This window comes from Phyllobates terribilis, unplaced genomic scaffold (assembly GCF_046119375.1).
Source record: "Phyllobates terribilis strain yellow unplaced genomic scaffold, ASM4611937v1 Scaffold_13__5_contigs__length_258822181, whole genome shotgun sequence".
Lineage (NCBI taxonomy): Eukaryota > Metazoa > Chordata > Amphibia > Anura > Dendrobatidae > Phyllobates > Phyllobates terribilis.
In genome coordinates, this window is record NW_027362773.1 from 168,728,148 (window position 1) to 168,755,447 (window position 27,300).

A 27,300-nucleotide genomic window follows, 5' to 3' on the forward strand; every position below is an offset into this window, starting at 1 on the left:
GGCTCGACCCTCGCTCCTTGCCATCGACTCGACCCTCGCTCCTTTCCGTCAGCGCGACCCTCGCTCCTTGCCGTCAGCTCATCCCTTGCTCCTTGCCGTCGGCTCGACCCTCGCTCCTTGCCATCGACTCGACCCTCGCTCCTTTCCGTCAGCGCGACCCTCGCTCCTTGCCGTCAGCTCGACCCTCGCTCCTTGCCGTCACCTCAACCCTCGCTCCTTGCCATCGGTTCAACCCTCGCTCCTTGCCGTCGGCTTGCTCCTTGCCGTTGGCTCAACCCTCCCTCCTTGCCGTCAGCTCGACCCTCCCTCCTTGCCGTCTGCTCGACCCTCCCTCCTTGCCGTCGGCTCGACCCTCGCTCCTTGCCATTGGTTCAACCCTCCCTCCTTGCCATTGGTTCAACCCTCCCTCCTTGCCGTCGGCTCGACCCTCCCTCCTTGCCGTCGGCTCGACCCTCCCTCCTTGCCGTCGGCTCGACCCTCCCTCCTTGCCGTCGGCTCGACCCTCGCTCCTTGCCGTCGGCTCGACCCTCCCTCCTTGCCGTCGGCTCGACCCTCCCTCCTTGCCGTCTGCTCGACCCTCCCTCCTTGCCGTCGGCTCGACCCTCGCTCCTTGCCGTTGGCTTGACCCTCTCTCTGTGTCATCGGCTCGCTCTTTGCCGTCGGCTTGCCCTGTATCGTCAGATCAATCCTCGCTCCTTGCCGTCAGCTTGACCCTCCCTCCTCACCGTCGGCTTGACCATCCCTCCCTGCCGTCGGCTCGACCCGGTACGTCAGATCAACCCTTGCTCTGCGTTGTCGTTTCGCCCCTCGTCGTCTGCTCGCCCCGTGTCATCAGATTGATCCTCGCCTCGTGTTGTCTCCTCGCCCCTCGTCGTCGGCTTGCCCCACGTCGTCGGATTGATCCTCGCCTCGTGTTGTTTCCTCGCCCCTCGTCGTCGGCTTGCCCCACGTCGTCGGATTGATCCTCGCCTCGTGTTGTCTCCTCGCCCTTCGTCGTCAGCTTGCCCCACGTCGTCGGATTGATCCTCGCCTCGTGTTGTCTCCTCGCCCCTCGTCGTCGGCTTGCCCCACGTCGTCGGATTGATCCTCGCCTCGTGTTGTCTCCTCGCCCTTCGTCGTCAGCTTGCCCCACGTCGTCGGATTGATCCTCGCCTCGTGTTGTCTCCTCGCCCCTCGTCGTCGGATTGATCCTCGCCTCGTGTTGTCTCCTCGCCCCACGTCGTCGGATTGATCCTCGCCTCGTGTTGTCTCCTCGCCCCTCGTCGTCGGATTGATCCTCGCCTCGTGTTGTCTCCTCGCCCTTCGTCGTCAGCTTGCCCCGCGCCTCGTATTGTCTCACCCTGCTCCTTTGGTTCGTCTTTCGCCCCATGTCATAGGATCGAGCCTCACCCCACCTTGTCTGCTACATTTATTCTCCTTATGGCAGGAGCAGCTCCCAGGAGATGTATGCACTTATCATTGTGTGTGCTTGCTGTTGCCTGATCCTCTGTTGTGCTGCAGGATGAGTGTAGCCCCCGCAGACTCGCCCCCTTCTTTTGTCAGTGACACAAGCTGAGACCTGTCGTCTTTGTTCCTTCCATTGTCTCAATGTACAAGACATCGCATGTGGTGGAGATGAGCGGCAGCGCTGGTGACTGGGGCTGAGCAGTGTCCGTGTGTCATTGTACTAGAGAGACGTCAGCTGTGAGTGCAGGCGGCGGCGGGCATCGTCTGGGGGGCGCAGACCCTCAAGGTCACAGATCAGCAGAGTCGTCGCTGACAACGCGGAGAAGAAATCCTGCTCCACCTGCAGCCTCGCTCCTCAGCAGCTGCAGCATTGGCGAGAAGTTACTGGCGACAGCAGGGAGGGGGCATTGTGTGCGCTCCTCGCCTCCTCTCTTCTCCTCCTCTCTTCTCGGCTCCTCTCTTCTCCTCCTCTCTTCTTCTCCTCCTCTCTTCTTCTCCTCTTCTCTCGTCTTCTGCTCTCTCCTCTTCTCTCTCTTATTCTCTTTCCTCCTCTCTCCTCCTCTCTTCTTCTCCTCCCCTCTCCTCTCTTCTTCTCCTCTCCTCTCCTCTCTTCTTCTCCTCCTCGTCTCTCCTCTCCTCCTCACTTCCTGCCTGTCTCCCCTGTGCCCGGTGATGTCATGATGTCACCTGGGTGTTGGCCACTGGATGTGACACCATGAAGTGCCGTCTGCAGCCTGAGCGCTTGGAATACTTTCTGCAGAGCTGTAGTCTCTCCTCTGGGATATAAACATGAACTCAGCGTGGACCTAGAGACTGCAGACAATGTGGAGACCTTTGTACTCTAACACACCTCCGCACGAAGAATATCCAGTGTACCAGCTGTCATACAGGTGTGTGCCCCTCTGTATGCTGTATGTCAGGTGTTGTACAGGTGTGTGCCCCTCTGTATGCTGTATATCAGGTGTCGTACAGGTGTGTGCCCCTCTGTATGCTGTATATCAGGTGTTGTACAGGTGTGTGCCCCTCTGTATGCTGTATATCAGGTGTTGTACAGGTGTGTGCCCCTCTGTATGCTGTATATCAGGTGTTGTACAGGTGTGTGCCCCTCTGTATGCTGTATATCAGCTGTCATACAGGTGTGTGCCCCTCTGTATGCTGTATGTCAGGTGTTGTACAGGTGTGTGCCCCTCTGTATGCTGTATATCAGGTGTTGTACAGGTGTGTGTCCCTCTGTATGCTGTATATCAGGTGTTGTACAGGTGTGTGCCCCTCTGTATGCTGTATATCAGGTGTCGTGCAGGTGTGTGCCCCTCTGTATGCTGTATGTCAGGTGTTGTACAGGTGTGTGCCCCTCTGTATGCTGTATATCAGGTGTTGTACAGGTGTGTGTCCCTCTGTATGCTGTATATCAGGTGTTGTACAGGTGTGTGCCCCTCTGTATGCTGTATATCAGGTGTCGTGCAGGTGTGTGCCCCTCTGTATGCTGTATGTCAGGTGTTGTACAGGTGTGTGTCCCTCTGTATGCTGTATGTCAGGTGTCGTACAGGTGTGTGCCCCTCTGTATGCTGTATATCAGGTGTTGTACAGGTGTGTGCCCCTCTGTATGCTGTATATCAGGTGTTGTACAGGTGTGTGCCCCTCTGTATGCTGTATATCAGGTGTTGTACAGGTGTGTGCCCCTCTGTATGTCAGGTGTTATACAGGTGTGTGCCCCTCTGTATGCTGTATATCAGCTGTCATACAGGTGTGTGCCCCTCTGTATGCTGTATATCAGGTGTACAGGTGTGTGCCCCTCTGTATGCTGTATATCAGGTGTTGTACAGGTGTGTGCCCCTCTGTATGCTGTATATCAGGTGTTGTACAGGTGTGTGCCCCTCTGTATGCTGTATATCAGGTGTTGTACAGGTGTGTGCCCCTCTGTATGCTGTATATCAGGTGTTGTACAGGTGTGTGCCCCTCTGTATGCTGTATGTCAGGTGTTGTACAGGTGTGTGCCCCTCTGTATGCTGTATATCAGGTGTTGTACAGGTGTGTGCCCCTCTGTATGCTGTATATCAGCTGTCATACAGGTGTGTGCCCCTCTGTATGCTGTATATCAGCTGTCATACAGGTGTGTGCCCCTCTGTATGCTGTATATCAGGTGTTGTACAGGTGTGTGCCCCTCTGTATGCTGTATATCAGGTGTTGTACAGGTGTGTGCCCCTCTGTATGCTGTATATCAGCTGTCATACAGGTGTGTGCCCCTCTGTATGCTGTATATCAGCTGTCATACAGGTGTGTGCCCCTCTGTATGCTGTATATCAGGTGTGTGCCCCCCTGTATGCTGTATATCAGGTGTGTGCCCCTCTGTATGCTGTATATCAGGTGTCGTACAGGTGTGTGCCCCTCTGTATGCTGTATATCAGGTGTTGTACAGGTGTGTGCCCCTCTGTATGCTGTATATCAGGTGTTGTACAGGTGTGTGCCCCTCTGTATGCTGTATATCAGCTGTCATACAGGTGTGTGCCCCTCTGTATGCTGTATATCAGGTGTTGTACAGGTGTGTGCCCCTCTGTATGCTGTATATCAGGTGTTGTACAGGTGTGTGCCCCTCTGTATGCTGTATATCAGCTGTCATACAGGTGTGTGCCCCTCTGTATGCTGTATATCAGCTGTCATACAGGTGTGTGCCCCTCTGTATGCTGTATATCAGGTGTGTGCCCCTCTGTATGCTGTATATCAGGTGTGTGCCCCTCTGTATGCTGTATATCAGGTGTCGTACAGGTGTGTGCCCCTCTGTATGCTGTATATCAGGTGTTGTACAGGTGTGTGCCCCTCTGTATGCTGTATATCAGGTGTTGTACAGGTGTGTGCCCCTCTGTATGCTGTATATCAGGTGTTGTACAGGTGTGTGCCCCTCTGTATGCTGTATATCAGGTGTTGTACAGGTGTGTGCCCCTCTGTATGCTGTATATCAGGTGTTGTACAGGTGTGTGCCCCTCTGTATGCTGTATATCAGTTGTTGTACAGGTGTGTGCCCCTCTGTATGCTGTATATCAGGTGTTGTACAGGTGTGTGCCCCTCTGTATGCTGTATATCAGGTGTGTGCCCCTCTGTATGCTGTATATCAGGTGTGTGCCCCTCTGTATGCTGTATATCAGGTGTTGTACAGGTGTGTGCCCCTCTGTATGCTGTATATCAGGTGTTGTACAGGTGTGTGCCCCTCTGTGTGCTGTATATCAGGTGTTGTACAGGTGTATGCCCCTCTGTATGCTGTATATCAGGGGTTATACAGGTGTGTGTCCCTCTGTATGCTGTATGTCAGGTGTTGTACAGGTGTGTGTCCCTCTGTATGCTGTATATCAGGTGTTGTACAGGTGTGTGCCCTTCTGTATGCTGTATATCAGGTGTTGTACAGGTGTGTGCCCCTCTGTATGCTGTATAGCAGGTGTTGTACAGGTGTGTGCCTGTCTGTATGCTGTATATCAGGTGTGTGCCCCTCTGTATGCTGTATATCAGGTGTTGTACAGGTGTGTGTCCCTCTGTATGCTGTATATCAGCTGTCATACAGGTGTGTGTCCCTCTGTATGCTGTATAGCAGGTGTTGTACAGGTGTGTGCCCCTCTGTATGCTGTATATCAGGTGTTGTACAGGTGTGTGCCCCTCTGTATGCTGTATATCAGGTGTTGTACAGGTGTGTGCCCCTCTGTATGCTGTATGTCAGGTATTGTACAGGTGTGTGCCCCTCTGTATGCTGTATATCAGCTGTCATACAGGTGTGTGCCCCTCTGTATGCTGTATATCAGGTGTTGTACAGGTGTGTACCCCTCTGTATGCTGTATGTCAGGTGTTGTACAGGTGTGTGCCCCTCTGTATGCTGTATAGCAGGTGTTGTACAGGTGTGTGCCCCTCTGTATGCTGTATATCAGGTGTTGTACAGGTGTGTGTCCCTCTGTATGCTGTATATCAGGTGTTGTACAGGTGTGTGCCCCTCTGTATGCTGTATGTCAGGTATTGTACAGGTGTGTGCCCCTCTGTATGCTGTATATCAGCTGTCATACAGGTGTGTGCCCCTCTGTATGCTGTATATCAGCTGTCATACAGGTGTGTGCCCCTCTGTATGCTGTATATCAGGTGTGTGCCCCTCTGTATGCTGTATATCAGGTGTGTGCCCCTCTGTATGCTGTATATCAGGTGTCGTACAGGTGTGTGCCCCTCTGTATGCTGTATATCAGGTGTTGTACAGGTGTGTGCCCCTCTGTATGCTGTATATCAGGTGTTGTACAGGTGTGTGCCCCTCTGTATGCTGTATATCAGGTGTTGTACAGGTGTGTGCCCCTCTGTATGCTGTATATCAGGTGTTGTACAGGTGTGTGCCCCTCTGTATGCTGTATATCAGGTGTTGTACAGGTGTGTGCCCCTCTGTATGCTGTATATCAGTTGTTGTACAGGTGTGTGCCCCTCTGTATGCTGTATATCAGGTGTTGTACAGGTGTGTGCCCCTCTGTATGCTGTATATCAGGTGTGTGCCCCTCTGTATGCTGTATATCAGGTGTGTGCCCCTCTGTATGCTGTATATCAGGTGTGTGCCCCTCTGTATGCTGTATATCAGGTGTTGTACAGGTGTGTGCCCCTCTGTATGCTGTATATCAGGTGTTGTACAGGTGTGTGCCCCTCTGTATGCTGTATATCAGGTGTTGTACAGGTGTATGCCCCTCTGTATGCTGTATATCAGGGGTTATACAGGTGTGTGTCCCTCTGTATGCTGTATGTCAGGTGTTGTACAGGTGTGTGTCCCTCTGTATGCTGTATATCAGGTGTTGTACAGGTGTGTGCCCTTCTGTATGCTGTATATCAGGTGTTGTACAGGTGTGTGCCCCTCTGTATGCTGTATAGCAGGTGTTGTACAGGTGTGTGCCTGTCTGTATGCTGTATATCAGGTGTGTGCCCCTCTGTATGCTGTATATCAGGTGTTGTACAGGTGTGTGTCCCTCTGTATGCTGTATATCAGCTGTCATACAGGTGTGTGTCCCTCTGTATGCTGTATAGCAGGTGTTGTACAGGTGTGTGCCCCTCTGTATGCTGTATATCAGGTGTTGTACAGGTGTGTGCCCCTCTGTATGCTGTATATCAGGTGTTGTACAGGTGTGTGCCCCTCTGTATGCTGTATGTCAGGTATTGTACAGGTGTGTGCCCCTCTGTATGCTGTATATCAGCTGTCATACAGGTGTGTGCCCCTCTGTATGCTGTATATCAGGTGTTGTACAGGTGTGTACCCCTCTGTATGCTGTATGTCAGGTGTTGTACAGGTGTGTGCCCCTCTGTATGCTGTATAGCAGGTGTTGTACAGGTGTGTGCCCCTCTGTATGCTGTATATCAGGTGTTGTACAGGTGTGTGTCCCTCTGTATGCTGTATATCAGGTGTTGTACAGGTGTGTGCCCCTCTGTATGCTGTATGTCAGGTATTGTACAGGTGTGTGCCCCTCTGTATGCTGTATGTCAGGTATTGTACAGGTGTGTGCCCCTCTGTATGCTGTATATCAGGTGTTGTACAGGTGTGTGCCCCTCTGTATGCTGTATATCAGGTGTTGTACAGGTGTGTGCCCCTCTGTATGCTGTATATCAGGTGTTGTACAGGTGTGTGCCCCTCTGTATGCTGTATATCAGGTGTTGTGCAGGTGTGTGCCCCTCTGTATGCTGTATATCAGGTGTTGTACAGGTGTGTGCCCCTCTAGGTGCCATGTATCAGGTGTTGTACAGGTGTGTGCCCCTCTGTATGCTGTATATCAGGTGTTGTACAGGTGTGTGCCCCTCTGTATGCTGTATATCAGGTGTTGTACAGGTGTGTGCCCCTCTGTGTGCTGTATATCAGGTGTTGTACAGGTGTGTGCCCCTCTGTATGCTGTATATCAGGTGTGTGCCCCTCTGTATGCTGTATATCAGGTGTGTGCCCCTCTGTATGCTGTATATCAGGTGTTGTACAGGTGTGTGCCCCTCTGTATGCTGTATATCAGGTGTTGTACAGGTGTGTGCCCCTCTGTATGCTGTATACCAGGTGTTGTACAGGTGTGTGCCCCTCTGTATGCTGTATATCAGGTGTTGTACAGGTGTGTGCCCCTCTGTATGCTGTATATCAGGGGTTATACAGGTGTGTGTCCCTCTGTATGCTGTATGTCAGGTGTTGTACAGGTGTGTGTCCCTCTGTATGCTGTATATCAGGTGTTGTACAGGTGTGTGCCCTTCTGTATGCTGTATATCAGGTGTTGTACAGGTGTGTGCCCCTCTGTATGCTGTATAGCAGGTGTTGTACAGGTGTGTGCCTGTCTGTATGCTGTATATCAGGTGTTGTACAGGTGTGTGCCCCTCTGTATGCTGTATGTCAGGTATTGTACAGGTGTGTGCCCCTCTGTATGCTGTATATCAGGTGTTGTACAGGTGTGTGCCCCTCTGTATGCTGTATATCAGGTGTTGTACAGGTGTGTGCCCCTCTGTATGCTGTATATCAGGTGTTGTACAGGTGTGTGCCCCTCTGTATGCTGTATATCAGGTGTTGTACAGGTGTGTGCCCCTCTGTATGCTGTATATCAGGTGTTGTACAGGTGTGTGCCCCTCTGTATGCTGTATATCAGGTGTTGTACAGGTGTGTGCCCCTCTGTATGCTGTATATCAACTGTCATACAGGTGTGTGCCCCTCTGTATGCTGTATATCAGGTGTTGTACAGGTGTGTGCCCCTCTGTATGCTGTATATCAGCTGTCATACAGGTGTGTGCCCCTCTGTATGCTGTATAGCAGGTGTTGTACAGGTGTGTGCCCCTCTGTATGCTGTATATCAGGTGTTGTACAGGTGTGTGCCCCTCTGTATGCTGTATATCAGGTGTTGTACAGGTGTGTGCCCCTCTGTATGCTGTATAGCAGGTGTTGTACAGGTGTGTGCCCGTCTGTATGCTGTATATCAGGTGTTGTACAGGTGTGTGCCCCTCTGTATGCTGTATATCAGGTGTTGTACAGGTGTGTGCCCCTCTGTATGCTGTATATCAGGTGTTGTACAGGTGTGTGCCCCTCTGTATGCTGTATACCAGGTGTTGTACAGGTGTGTGCCCCTCTGTATGCTGTATATCAGGTGTTGTACAGGTGTGTGCCCCTCTGTATGCTGTATATCGGGTTATACAGGTGTGTGTCCCTCTGTATGCTGTATGTCAGGTGTTGTACAGGTGTGTGTCCCTCTGTATGCTGTATATCAGGTGTTGTACAGGTGTGTGCCCTTCTGTATGCTGTATATCAGGTGTTGTACAGGTGTGTGCCCCTCTGTATGCTGTATAGCAGGTGTTGTACAAGTGTGTGCCTGTCTGTATGCTGTATATCAGGTGTTGTACAGGTGTGTGCCCCTCTGTATGCTGTATATCAGGTGTTGTACAGGTGTGTACCCCTCTGTATGCTGTATATCAGGTGTTGTACAGGTGTGTGCCCCTCTGTATGCTGTATATCAGGTGTTGTACAGGTGTGTGCCCCTCTGTATGCTGTATATCAGGTGTTGTACAGGTGTGTGTCCCTCTGTATGCTGTATATCAGGTGTTGTACAGGTGTGTGCCCCTCTAGGTGCCATGTATCAGGTGTTGTACAGGTGTGTGCCCCTCTGTATGCTGTATATCAGGTGTTGTACAGGTGTGTGCCCCTCTGTATGCTGTATATCAGGTGTTGTACAGGTGTGTGCCCCTCTGTATGCTGTATATCAGGTGTTGTACAGGTGTGTGCCCCTCTGTATGCTGTATATCAGGTGTGTGCCCCTCTGTATGCTGTATATCAGGTGTTGTACAGGTGTGTGTCCCTCTGTATGCTGTATATCAGGTGTTGTACAGGTGTGTGCCCCTCTAGGTGCCATGTATCAGGTGTTGTACAGGTGTGTGCCCCTCTGTATGCTGTATATCAGGTGTTGTACAGGTGTGTGCCCCTCTGTATGCTGTATATCAGGTGTTGTACAGGTGTGTGCCCCTCTGTAGGCTGTATATCAGGTGTTGTACAGGTGTGTGCCCCTCTGTATGCTGTATATCAGGTGTTGTACAGGTGTGTGCCCCTCTGTATGCTGTATGTCAGGTGTTGTACAGGTGTGTGTCCCTCTGTATGCTGTATAGCAGGTGTTGTACAGGTGTGTGCCTGTCTGTATGCTGTATATCAGGTGTTGTACAGGTGTGTGCCCCTCTGTATGCTGTATATCAGGTGTTGTACAGGTGTGTGCCCCTCTGTATGCTGTATAGCAGGTGTTGTACAGGTGTGTGCCCCTCTGTATGCTGTATATCAGGTGTTGTACAGGTGTGTGCCCCTCTGTATGCTGTATGTCAGGTATTGTACAGGTGTGTGCCCCTCTGTATGCTGTATATCAGGTGTGTGCCCCTCTGTATGCTGTATATCAGGTGTGTGCCCCTCTGTATGCTGTATGTCAGGTGTGTGCCCCTCTGTATGCTGTATATCAGGTGTGTGCCCCTCTGTATGCTGTATGTCAGGTGTGTGCCCCTCTGTATGCTGTATATCAGGTGTGTGCCCCTCTGTATGCTGTATATCAGGTGTGTGCCCCTCTGTATGCTGTATGTCAGGTGTGTGCCCCTCTGTATGCTGTATGTCAGGTGTGTGCCCCTCTGTATGCTGTATATCAGGTGTTGTACAGGTGTGTGCCCCTCTGTATGTCAGGTGTTGTACAGGTGTGTGCCCCTCTGTATGCTGTATGTCAGGTGTTGTACAGGTGTGTGCCCCTCTGTATGCTGTATATCAGGTGTTGTACAGGTGTGTGCCCCTCTGTATGTCAGGTGTTGTACAGGTGTGTGCCCCTCTGTATGCTGTATGTCAGGTGTCGTACAGGTGTGTGCCCCTCTGTATGCAGTATATCAGGTGTTGTACAGGTGTGTGCCCCTCTGTATGCTGTATGTCAGGTGTTGTACAGGTGTGTGCCCCTCTGTATGCTGTATGTCAGGTGTTGTACAGGTGTGTGCCCCTCTGTATGCTGTATATCAGGTGTCGTACAGGTGTGTGCCCCTCTGTATGCTGTATATCAGGTGTTGTACAGGTGTGTGCCCCTCTGTATGCTGTATATCAGGTGTTGTACAGGTGTGTGCCCCTCTGTATGCTGTATATCAGGTGTTGTACAGGTGTGTGCCCCTCTGTATGCTGTATATCAGGTGTTGTACAGGTGTGTGCCTCTCTGTATGCTGTATATCAGGTGTTGTACAGGTGTGTGCCCCTCTGTATGCTGTATATCAGGTGTGTGCCCCTCTGTATGCTGTATATCAGGTGTTGTACAGGTGTGTGCCCCTCTGTATGCTGTATATCAGGTGTTTTACAGGTGTGTGCCCCTCTGTATGCTGTATATCAGGTGTTGTACAGGTGTGTGCCCCTCTGTATGCTGTATATCAGGTGTTTTACAGGTGTGTGCCCCTCTGTATGCTGTATGTCAGGTGTTGTGCAGGTGTGTGCCCCTCTGTATGCTGTATATCAGGTGTTGTACAGGTGTGTGCCCCTCTGTATGTCAGGTGTTGTACAGGTGTGTGCCCCTCTGTATGCTGTATATCAGGTGTTGTACAGGTGTGTGCCCCTCTGTATGCTGTATATCAGGTGTTGTACAGGTGTGTGCCCCTCTGTATGCTGTATATCAGGTGTTGTACAGGTGTGTGCCCCTCTGTATGCTGTATATCAGGTGTTGTACAGGTGTGTGCCCCTCTCTATGCTGTATGTCAGGTGTTGTACAGGTGTGTGCCCCTCTGTATGCTGTATATCAGGTGTTGTACAGGTGTGTGCCCCTCTGTATGCTGTATATCAGGTGTTTTACAGGTGTGTTCCCCTCTGTATGCTGTATATCAGGTGTTTTACAGGTGTGTGCCCCTCTGTATGCTGTATATCAGGTGTTGTACAGGTGTGTGCCCCTCTGTATGCTGTATATCAGGTGTTGTACAGGTGTGTGCCCCTCTGTATGCTGTATATCAGGTGTTGTACAGGTGTGTGCCCCTCTTTATGCTGTATGTCAGGTGTTGTACAGGTGTGTGCCCCTCTGTATGCTGTATATCAGGTGTCGTGCAGGTGTGTGCCCCTCTGTATGCTGTATATCAGGTGTTGTACAGGTGTGTGCCCCTCTGTATGCTGTATATCAGGTGTTGTACAGGTGTGTGTCCCTCTGTATGCTGTATATCAGGTGTTGTACAGGTGTGAGCCCCTCTGTATGCTGTATATCAGGTGTTGTACAGGTGTGTGTCCCTCTGTATGCTGTATATCAGGTGTTGTACAGGTGTGTGCCCCTCTGTATGCTGTATATCAGGTGTTGTACAGGTGTGTGCCCCTCTGTATGCTGTATATCAGGTGTTGTACAGGTGTGTGCCCTTCTGTATGCTGTATATCAGGTGTTGTACAGGTGTGTGCCCCTCTGTATGCTGTATATCAGGTGTTGTACAGGTGTGTGCCCCTCTGTATGCTGTATATCAGGTGTTGTACAGGTGTGTGCCCCTCTGTATGCTGTATATCAGGTGTTGTACAGGTGTGTGCCCCTCTGTATGCTGTATATCAGGTGTTGTACAGGTGTGTGCCCTTCTGTATGCTGTATATCAGGTGTTGTACAGGTGTGTGCCCCTCTGTATGCTGTATATCAGGTGTTGTACAGGTGTGTGCCCCTCTGTATGCTGTATATCAGGTGTTGTACAGGTGTGTGCCCCTCTGTATGCTGCATATCAGGTGTTGTACAGGTGTGTGCCCCTCTGTATGCTGTATATCAGGTGTTGTACAGGTGTGTGCCCCTCTGTATGCTGTATATCAGGTGTTGTACAGGTGTGTGCCCCTCTGTATGCTGTATATCAGGTGTTGTACAGGTGTGTGTCCCTCTGTATGCTGTATATCAGGTGTTGTACAGGTGTGTGCCCCTCTAGGTGCCATGTATCAGGCGTTGTACAGGTGTGTGCCCCTCTAGGTCCATGTATTTCCACGAGTGTGTCACGTCCTGATGAGACCCCTGAGGGATCTGGGATCAGAAGGTCACAACACTTAATCTATCGCAGGCCCTCTGTAGTGCCCGTTTCTCTATTATCTTGAATTGGGTGGGTTTCCTTTCTTTCGGTGCTGAAATCGTTCCGGACCCTCTCCCTTCTGGCTGTGCGTGTGGCTGGAGGTCTCAGCTGCGGCACCTGGTGACTCTTCCTTCCGCTATATAAAGCCTCTTCTAGCTCCATCCCTCACCGCGGTTATAGATCTGCTATACTGACCTCTATGAAGGAGCCGGCTCTGGATAAGCTGTGCTGTTGGTTCCCGTTGCAGCAGCAGCAGCAGCGACGTTTCCTGTTGGAGAAGCTGAGGAGCGTTACTTGTTGTGTCTTTTCCCGCCTGTTGGTCTTACCTTCCTCCTGTTGTCTTATTAGTGGGACTAGTGTCTCGCTGGCCAGCACATTAGAGCTCAGGCACGTGATCGCGCACGGGGGGAGGATAGGGAGTACAGGGCGCACGGGGGAAGGATAGGGAGTACAGGGATCTGACTCGGGTGTATGTCAGGAGGTGACCCCTCTCCCTATGGCCAGGGCCCTCCTTGACATCTTCCCTGGGTCTCTCCTCGTGTCGCGCTGCACGCTGGGCGTCCTCTCGCCTTCAGCGTGACATATCCGGCCCACATATTTTCCGGATCTTAATATGGATCCCGTCTCAGCCCCAGCAAAACAGATGTAGAGGCTTTCTCTCGATCTGACAGACCTGAGATCTAGAGTTTTGCTACAACATCAGCAGACTATGGGTCTGGCAGTCAGCCATGCTGAACCTGAACCCAGAGTGGCCCTCCCGGATAGGTTTTCGGGGGGGACGGGATACGTTTGTCGTTTTTCGTGAAACTTGCAAGCTCTATTTTAAGCTTCGCCCACGATTGTCTCGGAGTGAGGAACAACGGGTGGGGACTGTTATCTCCCTCTTACAGGGAGACCTGCAATCCTGGGCCTTTTCACTTCCTTCAGGCTCACGGTCAGTTGGGTCAGTTGATGTTTCTTTTGCGGCTCTAGGCCTCATTTATGATGATTCGGACTGTGTCTCCATCGCTGAGGTCAAGCTACGTAAGCTCCAGCAGGGAGACCGGCTGGCTGAGGAGTTTTGCTCAGAATTTCGTAGATGGACCACTGACACCAGATGGAAGGACCCTGCCCCGAGAAGCCATTTTTGTCAGGGTCTCTCTGACAGGTCTGAGTAGCTGAGAGGCTCCAGCCATACGAATTAATCGACGCCTCAGGGATAGACCTGTCATGAATCCAAAAGCTGAAAGTTCTCCCCTGTGCCCCGATGAACTGATGCAGTTAGGACGGACCTCTCCTCAGTACACTTCTCTTGCTGTTCATCGCAAGATGGGGGTGTGTTTCTCCTGTGCTCGAAAGGGTAATTTTATTGGGGGTCTGCCCTTCTGTACCTAAGCACAAGAAACCATCATTAAACTTCCGACCCCAGGTTGGGTGGAGGATTACAACATGGGCATATATATATCTCCTCCACATGTACCTCTCAGTTTATCTTTCCTGCAATGGTTGATTTAGTTACGAAGACTGAGATCATGTTTGTCCTCTTGAATAGTGGGGCGGGAGCCAATATGGTTGACGCTCGGTTCGCCCAGGCCCATGGTCTCTCCCATAGCGTGCTGGCGAGGTCCATCCCCATATTTGCGATAGACTCAGCACCTCTCTGTCAGGGAAGTTTTACTCATGTAGTGGATAATGTAAACCTCCACATGGGACTCTACATAAGGAACTCCTTCCTTGCTATGTCTTGGAAGGCCTCCTACTCCTATTGTGCTGGGCCTTCCTTGGTTGGTTCGCCCAGGCCCATGGTCTCTTCCATAGCGTGCTGGCGAGGTCCATCCCCATATTTGCGATAGACTCGACACCTCTCTGTCAGGGAAGTTTTACTCATGTAGTGGATAATGTAAACCTCCACATGGGACTCTACATAAGGAACTCCTTCCTTGCTATGTCTTGGAAGGCCTCCTACTCCTGTTGTCCTGGGCCTTCCTTGGTTGGTGATGCTTAATCTTGTGGTTGACTGGCAGTCCAGGGAAATAGTTAGGTGGAGTGATTTCTGCAAGAATAATTGCCTGTGTACTCTTGTCTCTACCGTCTCCACTAAATCTATACTCTCTTTTTTTTGTCCGATTTTGTGGATGTATTCTCGGAAAAAGGGGTGCCGATAACTGGCCCCTGCCATTCATATGTTTGCCCCGTTAACTTGCTCCCTGGAGCGAAACTACCCAAGACCAGATTATATAACCTTTCTGGTCCAGAGAGGCAGGCAATGGAAGATTACATCTCCGAGAGTCTTGCTAAGGGACATATTAGACAAGCCTCTTATTCTGTGGCGGCGGGGTTCTTCTTTGTTAAGAAGAAAGATGGGGGTGTGCGTCCTTCCTTAGGTTTTCACGAGTTTGACCGGATTACCATCCGAGACCCTTATCGTCTCCCACTCATTCCTGATTTATTTAATCAGATTGTTGGGGCTAAATGGTTTTCCAGGATGGATCTCAGGGGAGCCTTTAACACTCCTGAAGGGCTTTATGATAACCTTCTCATGCCTTTTGGTCTGACTATTGCACCCACCATCTTTCAGCAGTTTGTCCATTACTTTTTCCGTCATCTGGTGGGTAGATTTTTGGTGATTTATCTCGATCTTATTTTAATCTACTTGCCTGATCTCAAAATACATTAGATACACGTCAGGCAGGTGGGACTGGAAAAATGTGTTTTCGCCGTACAGGAGGTTCAGTTTTTGGGCTACCTGGTGTCATCTGTGGGCTTCCAGATGGATCCAGATAAAGTCCGTGCAGTTCTGGAATGGGATCCTCTGGGTAATCTGAAAACCTTGCAACACTTTCTGGGGTTTGCCGACTACTATTGGAAGAACCTCTCACTGATATGACAAAAAAGGTATGGACATTTCGAGGGGGTTGACCTCACCCGTCGGGCATTTTCTTCCTTGAATAGATTCTTTACCACGGCTCCTCTACTCATTCAACCTGATGTCTCCCTTCTGTTCGTTGTTGAGGTTGATGCGTCTGAGGTGGGGGGTCGGAGCTGTGTTGTCTTAAGGGCCATTTCCTACTAAGTGGCATCCATGTGCCTTTTTCTCAAAAAAGTTATCACCGGCTGAAAAAAAAACTATGATATTGTCAATAGAGAGCTTTTGGCCCTTAAGTTTGCTTTTGAGTAGTATCGTCATTTCTTGGAGGGGGCAGTTCACCCTGTCACAGTAATTACTGACCATAAGAAAATCTACTACACCTCAAATTCGCTAAACATCTTAATCCTAGACAAGCTAGATGGTCTTTTTTTTTTTACCAGATTTAATTTTATTGTCACTTATCGTCCTGGGATCAAGAACGTCAGAGCTGGTGCTTTGTCCCCGACTCTTCACTATACCGGATAGACCATGGACACATTTATCCATGGATTTTATTACTGACCTTCCATCATCCGCCGGAAAAACTGTAATTTTAATAGTAGTGGATAGTGTCACTATACTGCTGTCTGATAACCTGGGACCAGGGGCTCCTACCCTGTCTCTAATACTAAGGGCGCCCTAGCTATCCCTGCTCCCCAGGTTACTTCTCATGGTGAAGATGCTAGGGCCATGTACCTTGCTGTTCTCCTGAATCGGCTCTTATCTGTCCCCTCCCTCACCCAGTGAAGTAGGGAGGAATAGTGTATGTAAATACACCAACCAGACAAACAAGGAAAGGACATACAGGGATAAATGAAAATACCAAGCATACAAAATATGCACTCACAGATAACAGAGGGAAAACACTGGGATAAGGAAGGTAAACAAAAATATAACTCCTGGCAAAAATTATGGAATCACCGGGTTCGGAGGATGTTCATTCAGTTGTTTAATGTTGTTGAAAAACATTCCAGAATTTTTTCCTCGGAATTGATTGATTTCATAATTTTTTCCCTCTGCTTGGTCTGAAAAAAATTACCCTTACTGAGTATCACATTTTTAATCTTGATTTCTTTCAGTGTTTCTTAAAGCCCTAAAGTTGCCATTTCAAATGACTTTAGTTTTGTGCCATGTCTGTGATCTGCTTTTTTTTCAACAACATTAAACAACTGAATGAACATCCTCCGAGCCCGGTGATTCCATAATTTTTGCCAGGGGTTGTAGAAGAGGAAGGGACTATGCACACAACCAAAACACCAAGCAACAGTCACAGAACAACTCTCCTTAAACGCCTCTACCGAACACCGAATCCTTCACTCCTCACCAGGCATTACAAGATTTAACACTGGCAATGGAGACTGCCAGAGCAGAGACTAGATAGGAGAGGGGAGTGGCTGATGCTGCACAGCTGAGAACTTCCAAGAAGGAAGCTACAGAGACTCCAAGCTGAGCATTGCTGAAAGAAACCAGCACCATTTAGTAAGAGGGAGAAGTGCTTCTGTTCAGTGTAGGAGTACGTGAACTCAGACGCTGCGGACTTCTGACTCCGGTCTGTTGTGGTAAACACATGACAGATTTAGTAAGATGGCGCACTTCATTGCATTACCTGCTTTCCTTAACGCTAAGACTTTAGCACATGTGTTTGTCACGGAGATTGTGAAGCTTCGCGGGGGTTCCCTCTGATGCGGTGTCAAATCGGGGGAACCAGTTCATATCTAAATTTTGGAGGGTGTTTTGTTCTCGTCTGGGTGTGCATCTATCCTTTTCCTCGGACAGACTGAACGTTTCAATCAAAGTTTAGAGACGTACCTTTAGGAGTTTTGTGTCATCAAGAAGGTTGGTCACCTTACTTACCCCCCGGTGAATGTGCACAATTATCGCAACGAATCTACTGGTAGGTCATCATTTTCTGGTGCGCGCGGCGTCCATCCTCAGCTCAGTGCTTTCAGTAGAGATCGCTCTTCGGGGGTTTCTGGAGAGCAATGTTTTCCTTCATCTCTCTCTTCTATATGGCAAGGGGTACAGAACAACTTTGAAGGTTATGGGGGAGAGGTACAAACGCATGTCAGGTCCGGACCCGTGTGTGAATGATTCACCAGAAACATTAAATTGAGGATTCCTTCTTGAAGACTAGGACCTAGGTTCATCGGTCCTCATAAGGTGGACCCTGTAAGTAGCCCTGTGGCTTCTCGTCTTCATCTACCTCAAGCTCATAATGTTTTTCACAGGTCATTGCTCAAGGAATATGTCGCCCTTACCGCCGCCTCCTGTTATTGTTGATGGTAGTTTAGAGTTTCAGGTGGCAGGACTTGCTGATTGGCGTTTTGTTTGCCGCTCTCTCCAATACTTGGTGCACTGGAGGGGTCATGATCCAGAGGAAAGGATGCGGGGGGGACCTGCATCGCAAGTCAGTGCTAGAAGGTTACTACGGTCCTTCCATGTGTCTCATCCGAATAAACCCGGTCCTGAGGGTCCAGTGGCCCCTCGCAGAAGAAGGGTACTGTCACCAGTGTGTCATGTCCTGATGTGACCCCTGGAGGATCTGGGATCAGAAGGTCACAACACGTAATCTATCGCAGGCCCTCTGTAGTGCCCGTTTGTCTGTTACCATGAATTGAATGGATTTAGATTGAATGCCCACCATGCGGATTTAATTTGTTTCCGCGGCGGCATCTCCACCGCGGAAACGCAATGGAAATGATATTCCGCATGCTGTACACATGGTGCGGAGATTTCCACTGCGGATTATCATTGCAGAAAAATCCACAGCACAACCAATTATTGTGCGATATCGCAGTGAAATCGCCGCCATTGACTTGCATTGAACCGCATAATATCCGCATGTATACATAAGGATGTTATGCGGTTCAATGCGCAGATGGTACCTGGGTCTGGAGAAGAGGCACCTGCATGGTACCTGGAAGTTAAAAAAGAATTATAAAGAAAAAAAAATATTCATAGTCACCTCTCCGGCGTCCCCCGGTCTCCTCCCGGCTGCGTCCTCTGTCCTCGGCGTCCCGCGGTGTACTGGGTCATGTAGTCAGCTGATGGTCACGCGACCGCTGACACTGTGTGACGTCAAAAAAGTTTTTTTGTTGTTTATTTTTTTAATTATTTTTTTTTACTTTAGATGCAGCATTTGATAGTAGAAATTTCCTCTAAGTTGGTCACGCAATATATGCCAGTTGCATGGATTTATATTGTGTGACCAACTTGTCAAGCCCTTTTCCAAGTGATGCTCAAAATCGCTTGGAAAAACGCATGTAAAAACGCCTAAAAAATGCATGTAAAATCCGCATCTAAAATCCGCATGAGTTTTTTTCTGCCAAGGAGATGCAGAAATGCTCAGGAAATTTCTGCTTCAAATCTGCATGGTGGGCACATAGCCTTACTTTCTTTCGGTGCTGAAATCGTTCCGGACCCTTCTGGCTGTGCGTGTGGCTGGAGGTCTCAGCTGCGGCACCTGGTGACTCTTCCTTCCGCTATATAAAGCCTCTTCTAGCTCCATCCCTCACCGCGGTTATAGATCTGCTATACTGACCTCTATGAAGGAGCCGGCTCTGGATAAGCTGTGCTGTTGGTTCCCGTTGCAGCAGCAGCAGCAGCGACGTTTCCTGTTGGAGAAGCTGAGGAGCGTTACTTGTTGTGTCTTTTCCCGCCTGTTGGTCTTACCTTCCTCCTGTTGTCTTATTAGTGGGACTAGTGTCTCGCTGGCCAGCACATTAGAGCTCAGGCACGTGATCGCGCACGGGGGGAGGATAGGGAGTACAGGGCGCACGGGGGAAGGATAGGGAGTACAGGGATCTGACTCGGGTGTATGTCAGGAGGTGACCCCTCTCCCTATGGCCAGGGCCCTCCTTGTACATCTTCCCTGGGTCTCCCCACGTGTCACGCTGCACGCTGGGCGTCCTCTCGCCTCCAGCGTGACATGTATCAGGTGTTGTACAGGTGTGTGCCTTTTATCTGCCAAATATCAGATGCATGCCCCCCTATGTGCTGTAGGTCAGGTGCGGCCCCCTATGTGCTGTAGGTCAGGTGCGCCCCCTATGTGCTGTAGATCAGGTGCGCCCCCCTATGTGCTGTAGATCAGGTGCGCCCCCTATGTGCTGTAGGTCAGGTGCGCCCCCTATGTGCTGTAGGTCAGGTGCGCCCCCTATGTGCTGTAGGTCAGGTGCGGCCCCCTATCTGCTGTAGGTCAGGTGCGGCCCCCTATGTGCTGTAGGTCAGGTGCGGCCCCCTATGTGCTGTAGGTCAGGTGCGCCCCCTATGTGCTGTAGATCAGGTGCGCCCCCCTATGTGCTGTAGGTCAGGTGCGGCCCCCTATGTGCTGTAGGTCAGGTGCGCCCCCTATGTGCTGTAGATCAGCTGCGCCCCCCTATGTGCTGTAGGTCAGGTGCGCCCCCTATGTGCTGTAGATCAGGTGTGCCCCCCTATGTGCTGTAGATCAGGTGTGCCCCCCTATGTGCTGTAGATCAGGTGCGCCCCCCTATGTGCTGTAGGTCAGGTGCGCCCCCTATGTGCTGTAGGTCAGGTGCGCCCCCTATGTGCTGTAGGTCAGGTGCGCCCCCTATGTGCTGTAGGTCAGGTGTGCCCCCCTATGTGCTGTAGGTCAGGTGCGCCCCCTATGTGCTGTAGGTCAGGTGCGGCCCCCTATGTGCTGTAGGTCAGGTGCGCCCCCCTATGTGCTATAGGTCAGGTGCGGCCCCCTATGTGCTGTAGGTCAGGTGTGGCCCCCTATGTGCTGTAGGTCAGGTGCGGCCCCCTATGTGCTGTAGGTCAGGTACGCCCCCTATGTGCTGTAGGTCAGGTGCGCCCCCTATGTACTGTAGGTCAGGTGCGCCCCCTATGTGCTGTAGGTCAGGTGCGCTCCCCTATGTGCTGTAGGTCAGGTGTGCCCCCTATGTGCTGTAGGTCAGGTGCGCCCCCTATGTGCTGTAGATCAGGTGTGCCCCCTATGTGCTGTAGGTCAGGTGTGCCCCCTATGTGCTGTAGGTCAGGTGCGCCCCCTATGTGCTGTAGGTCAGGTGCGCCCCCTATGTGCTGTAGATCAGGTGCGCCCCCTATGTGCTGTAGATCAGGTGCGGCCCCCTATGTGCTGTAGGTCAGGTGCGGCCCCCTATGTGCTGTAGATCAGGTGCGCCCCCCTGTGTGCTGTAGGTCAGGTGTGCCCCCCTATGTGCTGTAGGTCAGGTGCGCCCCCTATGTGCTGTAGATCAGGTGCGCCCCCTATGTGCTGTAGGTCAGGTGCGCCCCCCTATGTGCTGTAGGTCAGGTGCGCCCCCTATGTGTTGTAGATCAGGTGTGCCCCCCTATGTGCTGTAGGTCAGGTGCGCCCCCTATGTGCTGTAGGTCAGGTGCGCCCCCTATGTGCTGTAGATCAGGTGCGCCCCCTATGTGCTGTAGATCAGGTGCCCCCTATGTGCTGTAGGTCAGGTGCACCCCCTATGTGCTGTAGTTCAGGTGCGCCCCCTATGTGCTGTAGGTCAGGTGCGGCCCCCTATGTGCTGTAGATCAGGTGTGCCCCCCTATGTGCTGTAGGTCAGGTGCGCCCCCTATGTGCTGTAGATCAGGTGTGCCCCCCTATGTGCTGTAGGTCAGGTGCGCCCCCTATGTGCTGTAGGTCAGGTGCGCCCCCTATGTGCTGTAGATCAGGTGCGCCCCCTATGTGCTGTAGATCAGGTGCGGCCCCCTATGTGCTGTAGGTCAGGTGCGCCCCCTATGTGCTGTAGATCAGGTGTGCCCGCTATGTGCTGTAGGTCAGGTGCGCCCCCTATGTGCTGTAGGTCAGGTGCGCCCCCTATGTGCTGTAGATCAGGTGCGCCCCCCTATGTGCTGTAGGTCAGGTGTGCCCCCCTATGTGCTGTAGGTCAGGTGCGCCCCCTATGTGCTGTAGATCAGGTGTGCCCCCCTATGTGCTGTAGGTCAGGTGCGCCCCCTATGTGCTGTAGATCAGGTGTGCCCCCCTATGTGCTGTAGGTCAGGTGCGCCCCCTATGTGCTGTAGGTCAGGTGCGCCCCCTATGTGCTGTAGATCAGGTGCGCCCCCTATGTGCTGTAGATCAGGTGCCCCCTATGTGCTGTAGATCAGGTGCGCCCCCTATGTGCTGTAGGTCAGGTGCGCCCCCTATGTGCTGTAGATCAGATGCGCCCCCTATGTGCTGTAGTTCAGGTGCGCCCCCTATGTGCTGTAGGTCAGGTGCGCCCCCTATGTGCTGTAGATCAGGTGCCCCCTATGTGCTGTAGATCAGGTGCGCCCCCTATGTGCTGTAGGTCAGGTGCGCCCCCTATGTGCTGTAGGTCAGGTGCGCCCCCCTATGTGCTGTAGGTCAGGTGCGCCCCCTCTGTGCTGTAGATCAGGTGCGCCCCCCTATGTGCTGTAGGTCAGGTGCGCCCCCTTGTGCTGTAGATCAGTTGCGCCCCCTATGTGCTGTAGGTCAGGTGCGCCCCCTATGTGCTGTAGGTCAGGTGCGGCCCCCTATGTGCTGTAGGTCAGGTGCGTCCCATATGTGCTGTAGATCAGGTGCGCCCCCCTATGTGCTGTAGGTCAGGTGCGGCCCCCTATGTGCTGTAGGTCAGGTGCGCCCCCTCTGTGCTGTAGATCAGGTGCGCCCCCTATGTGCTGTAGGTCAGGTGCGGCCCCCTATGTGCTGTAGGTCAGGTGCGCCCCCTCTGTGCTGTAGATCAGGTGCGCCCCCCTATGTGCTGTAGGTCAGGTGCGCCCCCTTGTGCTGTAGATCAGTTGCGCCCCCTATGTGCTGTAGGTCAGGTGCGGCCCCCTATGTGCTGTAGGTCAGGTGCGTCCCATATGTGCTGTAGGTCAGGTGTACCCCCCTATGTGCTGTAGGTCAGGTGCGGCCCCCCTATGTGCTGTAGGTCAGGTGCGCCCCCCTATGTGCTGTAGGTCAGGTGCGCCCCCTACGTGCTGTAGGTCAGGTGCGCCCCCTATGTGCTGTAGTTCAGGTGCGCCCCCTATGTGCTGTAGGTCAGGTGCGGCCCCCTATGTGCTGTAGGTCAGGTGCGCCCCCTATGTGCTGTAGGTCAGGTGCGCCCCCTATGTGCTGTAGGTCAGGTGCGCCCCCTATGTGCTGTAGATCAGGTGCGCCCCCTATGTGCTGTAGATCAGGTGCGCCCCCTATGTGCTGTAGGTCAGGTGCGCCCCCCTATGTGCTGTAGATCAGGTGTGCCCCCTATGTGCTGTAGGTCAGGTGCGCCCCCTATGTGCTGTAGATCAGGTGCGCCCCCCTATGTGCTGTAGATCAGGTGTGCCCCCTATGTGCTGTAGGTCAGGTGTGCCCCCCTATGTGCTGTAGATCAGGTGTGCCCCCTCTGTGCTGTAGGTCAGGTGCGCCCCCTATGTGCTGTAGATCAGGTGCGCCCCCTATGTGCTGTAGATCAGGTGCGCCCCCCTATGTGCTGTAGGTCAGGTGCGCCCCCTATGTGCTGTAGGTCAGGTGTGCCCCCCTATGTGCTGTAGGTCAGGTGCGGCCCCCTATGTTCTGTAGGTCAGGTGCGGCCCCCTATGTTCTGTAGATCAGGTGTGCCCCCCTATGTGCTATAGGTCAGGTGCGCCCCCTATGTGCTGTAGATCAGCTGCGCCCCCCTATGTGCTGTAGGTCAGGTGTGCCCCCCTATGTGCTGTAGGTCAGGTGTGCCCCCCTATGTGCTGTAGATCAGGTGCGCCCCCCTATGTGCTGTAGGTCAGGTGCGCCCCCTATGTGCTGTAGGTCAGGTGCGCCCCCTATGTGCTGTAGGTCAGGTGCGCCCCCCTATTGCTGTAGGTCAGGTGCGGCCCCCTATGTGCTGTAGGTCAGGTGTACCCCCCTATGTGCTGTAGGTCAGGTGCGGCCCCCCTATGTGCTGTAGGTCAGGTGCGCCCCCCTATGTGCTGTAGGTCAGGTGCGCCCCCTACGTGCTGTAGGTCAGGTGCGCCCCCTATGTGCTGTAGTTCAGGTGCGCCCCCTATGTGCTGTAGGTCAGGTGCGGCCCCCTATGTGCTGTAGGTCAGGTGCGCCCCCTATGTGCTGTAGGTCAGGTGCGCCCCCTATGTGCTGTAGGTCAGGTGTGCCCCCCTATGTGCTGTAGGTCAGGTGCTGCCCCCCTATGTGCTGTAGATCAGGTGCGCCCCCTATGTGCTGTAGATCAGGTGCGCCCCCTATGTGCTGTAGGTCAGGTGCGCCCCCCTATGTGCTGTAGGTCAGGTGTGCCCCCTATGTGCTGTAGGTCAGGTGCGCCCCCCTATGTGCTGTAGGTCAGGTGCGCCCCCTATGTGCTGTAGATCAGGTGCGCCCCCTATGTGCTGTAGATCAGGTGCGCCCCCTATGTGCTGTAGATCAGGTGCGCCCCCTATGTGCTGTAGGTCAGGTGCGCCCCCCTATGTGCTGTAGATCAGGTGTGCCCCCTATGTGCTGTAGGTCAGGTGTGCCCCCCTATGTGCTGTAGATCAGGTGTGCCCCCTATGTGCTGTAGGTCAGGTGCGCCCCCTATGTGCTGTAGATCAGGTGCGCCCCCTATGTGCTGTAGGTCAGGTGCTCCCCCAATGTGCTGTAGTTCAGGTGCGCCCCCTATGTGCTGTAGATCAGGTGTGCCCCCTATGTGCTGTAGGTCAGGTGTGCCCCCCTATGTGCTGTAGATCAGGTGTGCCCCCTATGTGCTGTAGGTCAGGTGCGCCCCCTATGTGCTGTAGATCAGGTGCGCCCCCCTATGTGCTGTAGGTCAGGTGCGGCCCCCTATGTTCTGTAGGTCAGGTGCGCCCCCTATGTGCTGTAGATCAGGTGTGCCCCCCTATGTGCTGTAGGTCAGGTGCGCCCCCTATGTGCTGTAGATCAGCTGCGCCCCCCTATGTGCTGTAGGTCAGGTGCGCCCCCTATGTGCTGTAGGTCACGTGTGCCCCCCTATGTGCTGTAGATCAGGTGCGCCCCCCTATGTGCTGTAGATCAGGTGCGCCCCCTATGTGCTGTAGGTCAGGTGCGCCCCCTATGTGCTGTAGGTCAGGTGCACCCCCTATGTGCTGTAGGTCAGGTGCGCCCCCTATGTACTGTAGATCAGGTGCGGCCCCCTATGTGCTGTAGGTCAGGTGCCCCCCCTATGTGCTGTAGGTCAGGTGCGCCCCCTATGTGCTGTAGGTCAGGTGCACCCCCTATGTGCTGTAGGTCAGGTGCGCCCCCTATGTACTGTAGATCAGGTGCGGCCCCCTATGTGCTGTAGGTCAGGTGCGCCCCCTATGTGCTGTAGGTCAGGTGCGCCCCCTATGTGCTGTAGGTCAGGTGTGCCCCCCTATGTGCTGTAGATCAGGTGCGCCCCCCTATGTGCTGTAGGTCAGGTGCGCCCCCTATGTGCTGTAGATCAGGTGCGCCCCCAATGTGCTGTAGATCAGGTGCGCCCCCTACGTGCTGTAGGTCAGGTGTGCCCCCCTATGTGCTGTAGGTCAGGTGCGCCCCCTATGTGCTGTAGATCAGCTGCCCCCCCCTATGTGCTGTAGGTCAGGTGCGCCCCCTATGTGCTGTAGGTCACGTGTGCCCCCCTATGTGCTGTAGATCAGGTGCGCCCCCCTATGTGCTGTAGATCAGGTGCGCCCCCCCTATGTGCTGTAGGTCAGGTGCGCCCCCTATGTGCTGTAGGTCAGGTGCACCCCCTATGTGCTGTAGGTCAGGTGCGCCCCCTATGTACTGTAGATCAGGTGCGGCCCCCTATGTGCTGTAGGTCAGGTGCGCCCCCTATGTGCTGTAGGTCAGGTGCGCCCCCTATGTGCTGTAGGTCAGGTGTGCCCCCCTATGTGCTGTAGATCAGGTGCGCCCCCCTATGTGCTGTAGGTCAGGTGCGCTCCCTATGTGCTGTAGATCAGGTGCGCCCCCAATGTGCTGTAGATCAGGTGCGCCCCCTACGTGCTGTAGGTCAGGTGTGCCCCCCTATGTGCTGTAGGTCAGGTGCGGCCCCCTATGTGCTGTAGGTCAGGTGCGCCCCCTATGTGCTGTAGGTCAGGTGCGGCCCCCTATGTGCTGTAGGTCAGGTGCGGCCCTCTATGTGCTGTAGGTCAGGTGCAGCCCCCTATGTGCTGTAGATCAGGTGTGCCCCCCTATGTGCTATAGGTCAGGTGCGCCCCCTACGTGCTGTAGGTCAGGTGCGCCCCCTACGTGCTGTAGGTCAGGTGCGCCCCCTACGTGCTGTAGGTCAGGTGCGCCCCCTATGTGCTGTAGTTCAGGTGCGCCCCCTATGTGCTGTAGGTCAGGTGCGCCCCCTATGTGCTGTAGGTCAGGTGCGCCCCCTATGTGCTGTAGATCAGGTGCGCCCCCTATGTGCTGTAGATCAGGTGCGCCCCCTATGTGCTGTAGGTCAGGTGCGCCCCCCTATGTGCTGTAGATCAGGTGCGCCCCCTATGTGCTGTAGGTCAGGTGCGCCCCCCTATGTGCTGTAGGTCAGGTGCGCCCCCTATGTGCTGTAGGTCAGGTGCGCCCCCTATGTGCTGTAGATCAGGTGCGCCCCCCTATGTGCTGTAGGTCAGGTGCGCCCCCCTATGTGCTGTAGGTCAGGTGCGCCCCCTATGTGCTGTAGATCAGGTGCGCCCCCCTATGTGCTGTAGGTCAGGTGCTGCCCCCCTATGTGCTGTAGGTCAGGTGCGCCCCCTATGTGCTGTAGGTCAGGTGCGCCCCCTATGTGCTGTAGATCAGGTGCGCCCCCCTATGTGCTGTAGGTCAGGTGCGCCCCCCTATGTGCTGTAGATCAGGTGCGCCCCCTATGTGCTGTAGATCAGGTGCGCCCCCCTATGTGCTGTAGGTCAGGTGAGCCCCCCTATGTGCTGTAGATCAGGTGCGCCCCCTATGTGCTGTAGATCAGGTGCGCCCCCCTACGTGCTGTAGATCAGGTGAGCCCCCCTATGTGCTGTAGATCAGGTGAGCCCCCCTATGTGCTGTAGGTCAGGTGCTGCCCCCCTATGTGCTGTAGGTCAGGTGCGCCCCCTATGTGCTGTAGGTCAGGTGCGCCCCCTATGTGCTGTAGATCAGGTGAGCCCCCCTATGTGCTGTAGATCAGGTGCGCCCCCCTATGTGCTGTAGGTCAGGTGCGCCCCCCTATGTGCTGTAGGTCAGGTGCGCCCCCTATGTGCTGTAGATCAGGTGCGCCCCCCTATGTGCTGTAGGTCAGGTGCGCCCCCTTGTGCTGTAGATCAGTTGCGCCCCCTATGTGCTGTAGGTCAGGTGCGGCCCCCTATGTGCTGTAGGTCAGGTGCGTCCCCTATGTGCTGTAGGTCAGGTGTACCCCCCTATGTGCTGTAGGTCAGGTGCGGCCCCCCTATGTGCTGTAGGTCAGGTGCGCCCCCCTATGTGCTGTAGATCAGGTGCGCCCCCTATGTGCTGTAGATCAGGTGCGCCCCCTATGTGCTGTAGGTCAGGTGCGCCCCCTTGTGCTGTAGATCAGTTGCGCCCCCTATGTGCTGTAGGTCAGGTGCGCCCCCTATGTGCTGTAGGTCAGATGCGCCCCCTATGTGCTGTAGATCAGGTGCGCCCCCCTATGTGCTGTAGGTCAGGTGTGCCCCCCTATGTGCTGTAGATCAGGTGCGCCCCCTATGTGCTGTAGGTCAGGTGCGCCCCCTATGTGCTGTAGATCAGGTGCGCCCCCTTTGTGCTGTAGGTCAGGTGTGCCCCCCTATGTGCTGTAGGTCAGGTGCGCCCCCTATGTGCTGTAGATCAGGTGCGCCCCCTATGTGCTGTAGGTCAAGTGCGCCCCCTATGTGCTGTAGCTCAGGTGTGCCCCCCTATGTGCTGTAGGTCAGGTGTGCCCCCCTATGTGCTGTAGGTCAGGTGCGCCCCCTACGTGCTGTAGGTCAGGTGCGGCCCCCTACGTGCTGTAGTTCAGGTGCGCCCCCTATGTGCTGTAGGTCAGGTGCGGCCCCCTATGTGCTGTAGGTCAGGTGCGCCCCCTATGTGCTGTAGGTCAGGTGCGCCCCCTATGTGCTGTAGG

The 27,300-nt window shown here is 53.4% G+C and overlaps 1 protein-coding gene across 7 annotated transcripts in view; it reads left to right on the forward strand.

Moving 5' to 3' along the window:
- PLEKHA7 (pleckstrin homology domain containing A7) overlaps window positions 1-27,300 on the forward strand; it is a 374,164-nt gene that overhangs the window by 133,600 nt on the left and 213,264 nt on the right. The window contains exon 1 of one of the 7 annotated variants that reach the window (XM_073659048.1): window positions 1,920-2,336. The exons of the other annotated variants lie outside the window; for them this stretch is intronic. Coding sequence (XP_073515149.1) covers window positions 2,269-2,336 — 68 coding nt within the window. The 5' untranslated portion in view covers window positions 1,920-2,268. Of the gene's footprint in view, window positions 1-1,919; window positions 2,337-27,300 lie in introns of those variants that run through there. 7 annotated transcript variants of the gene reach the window in all.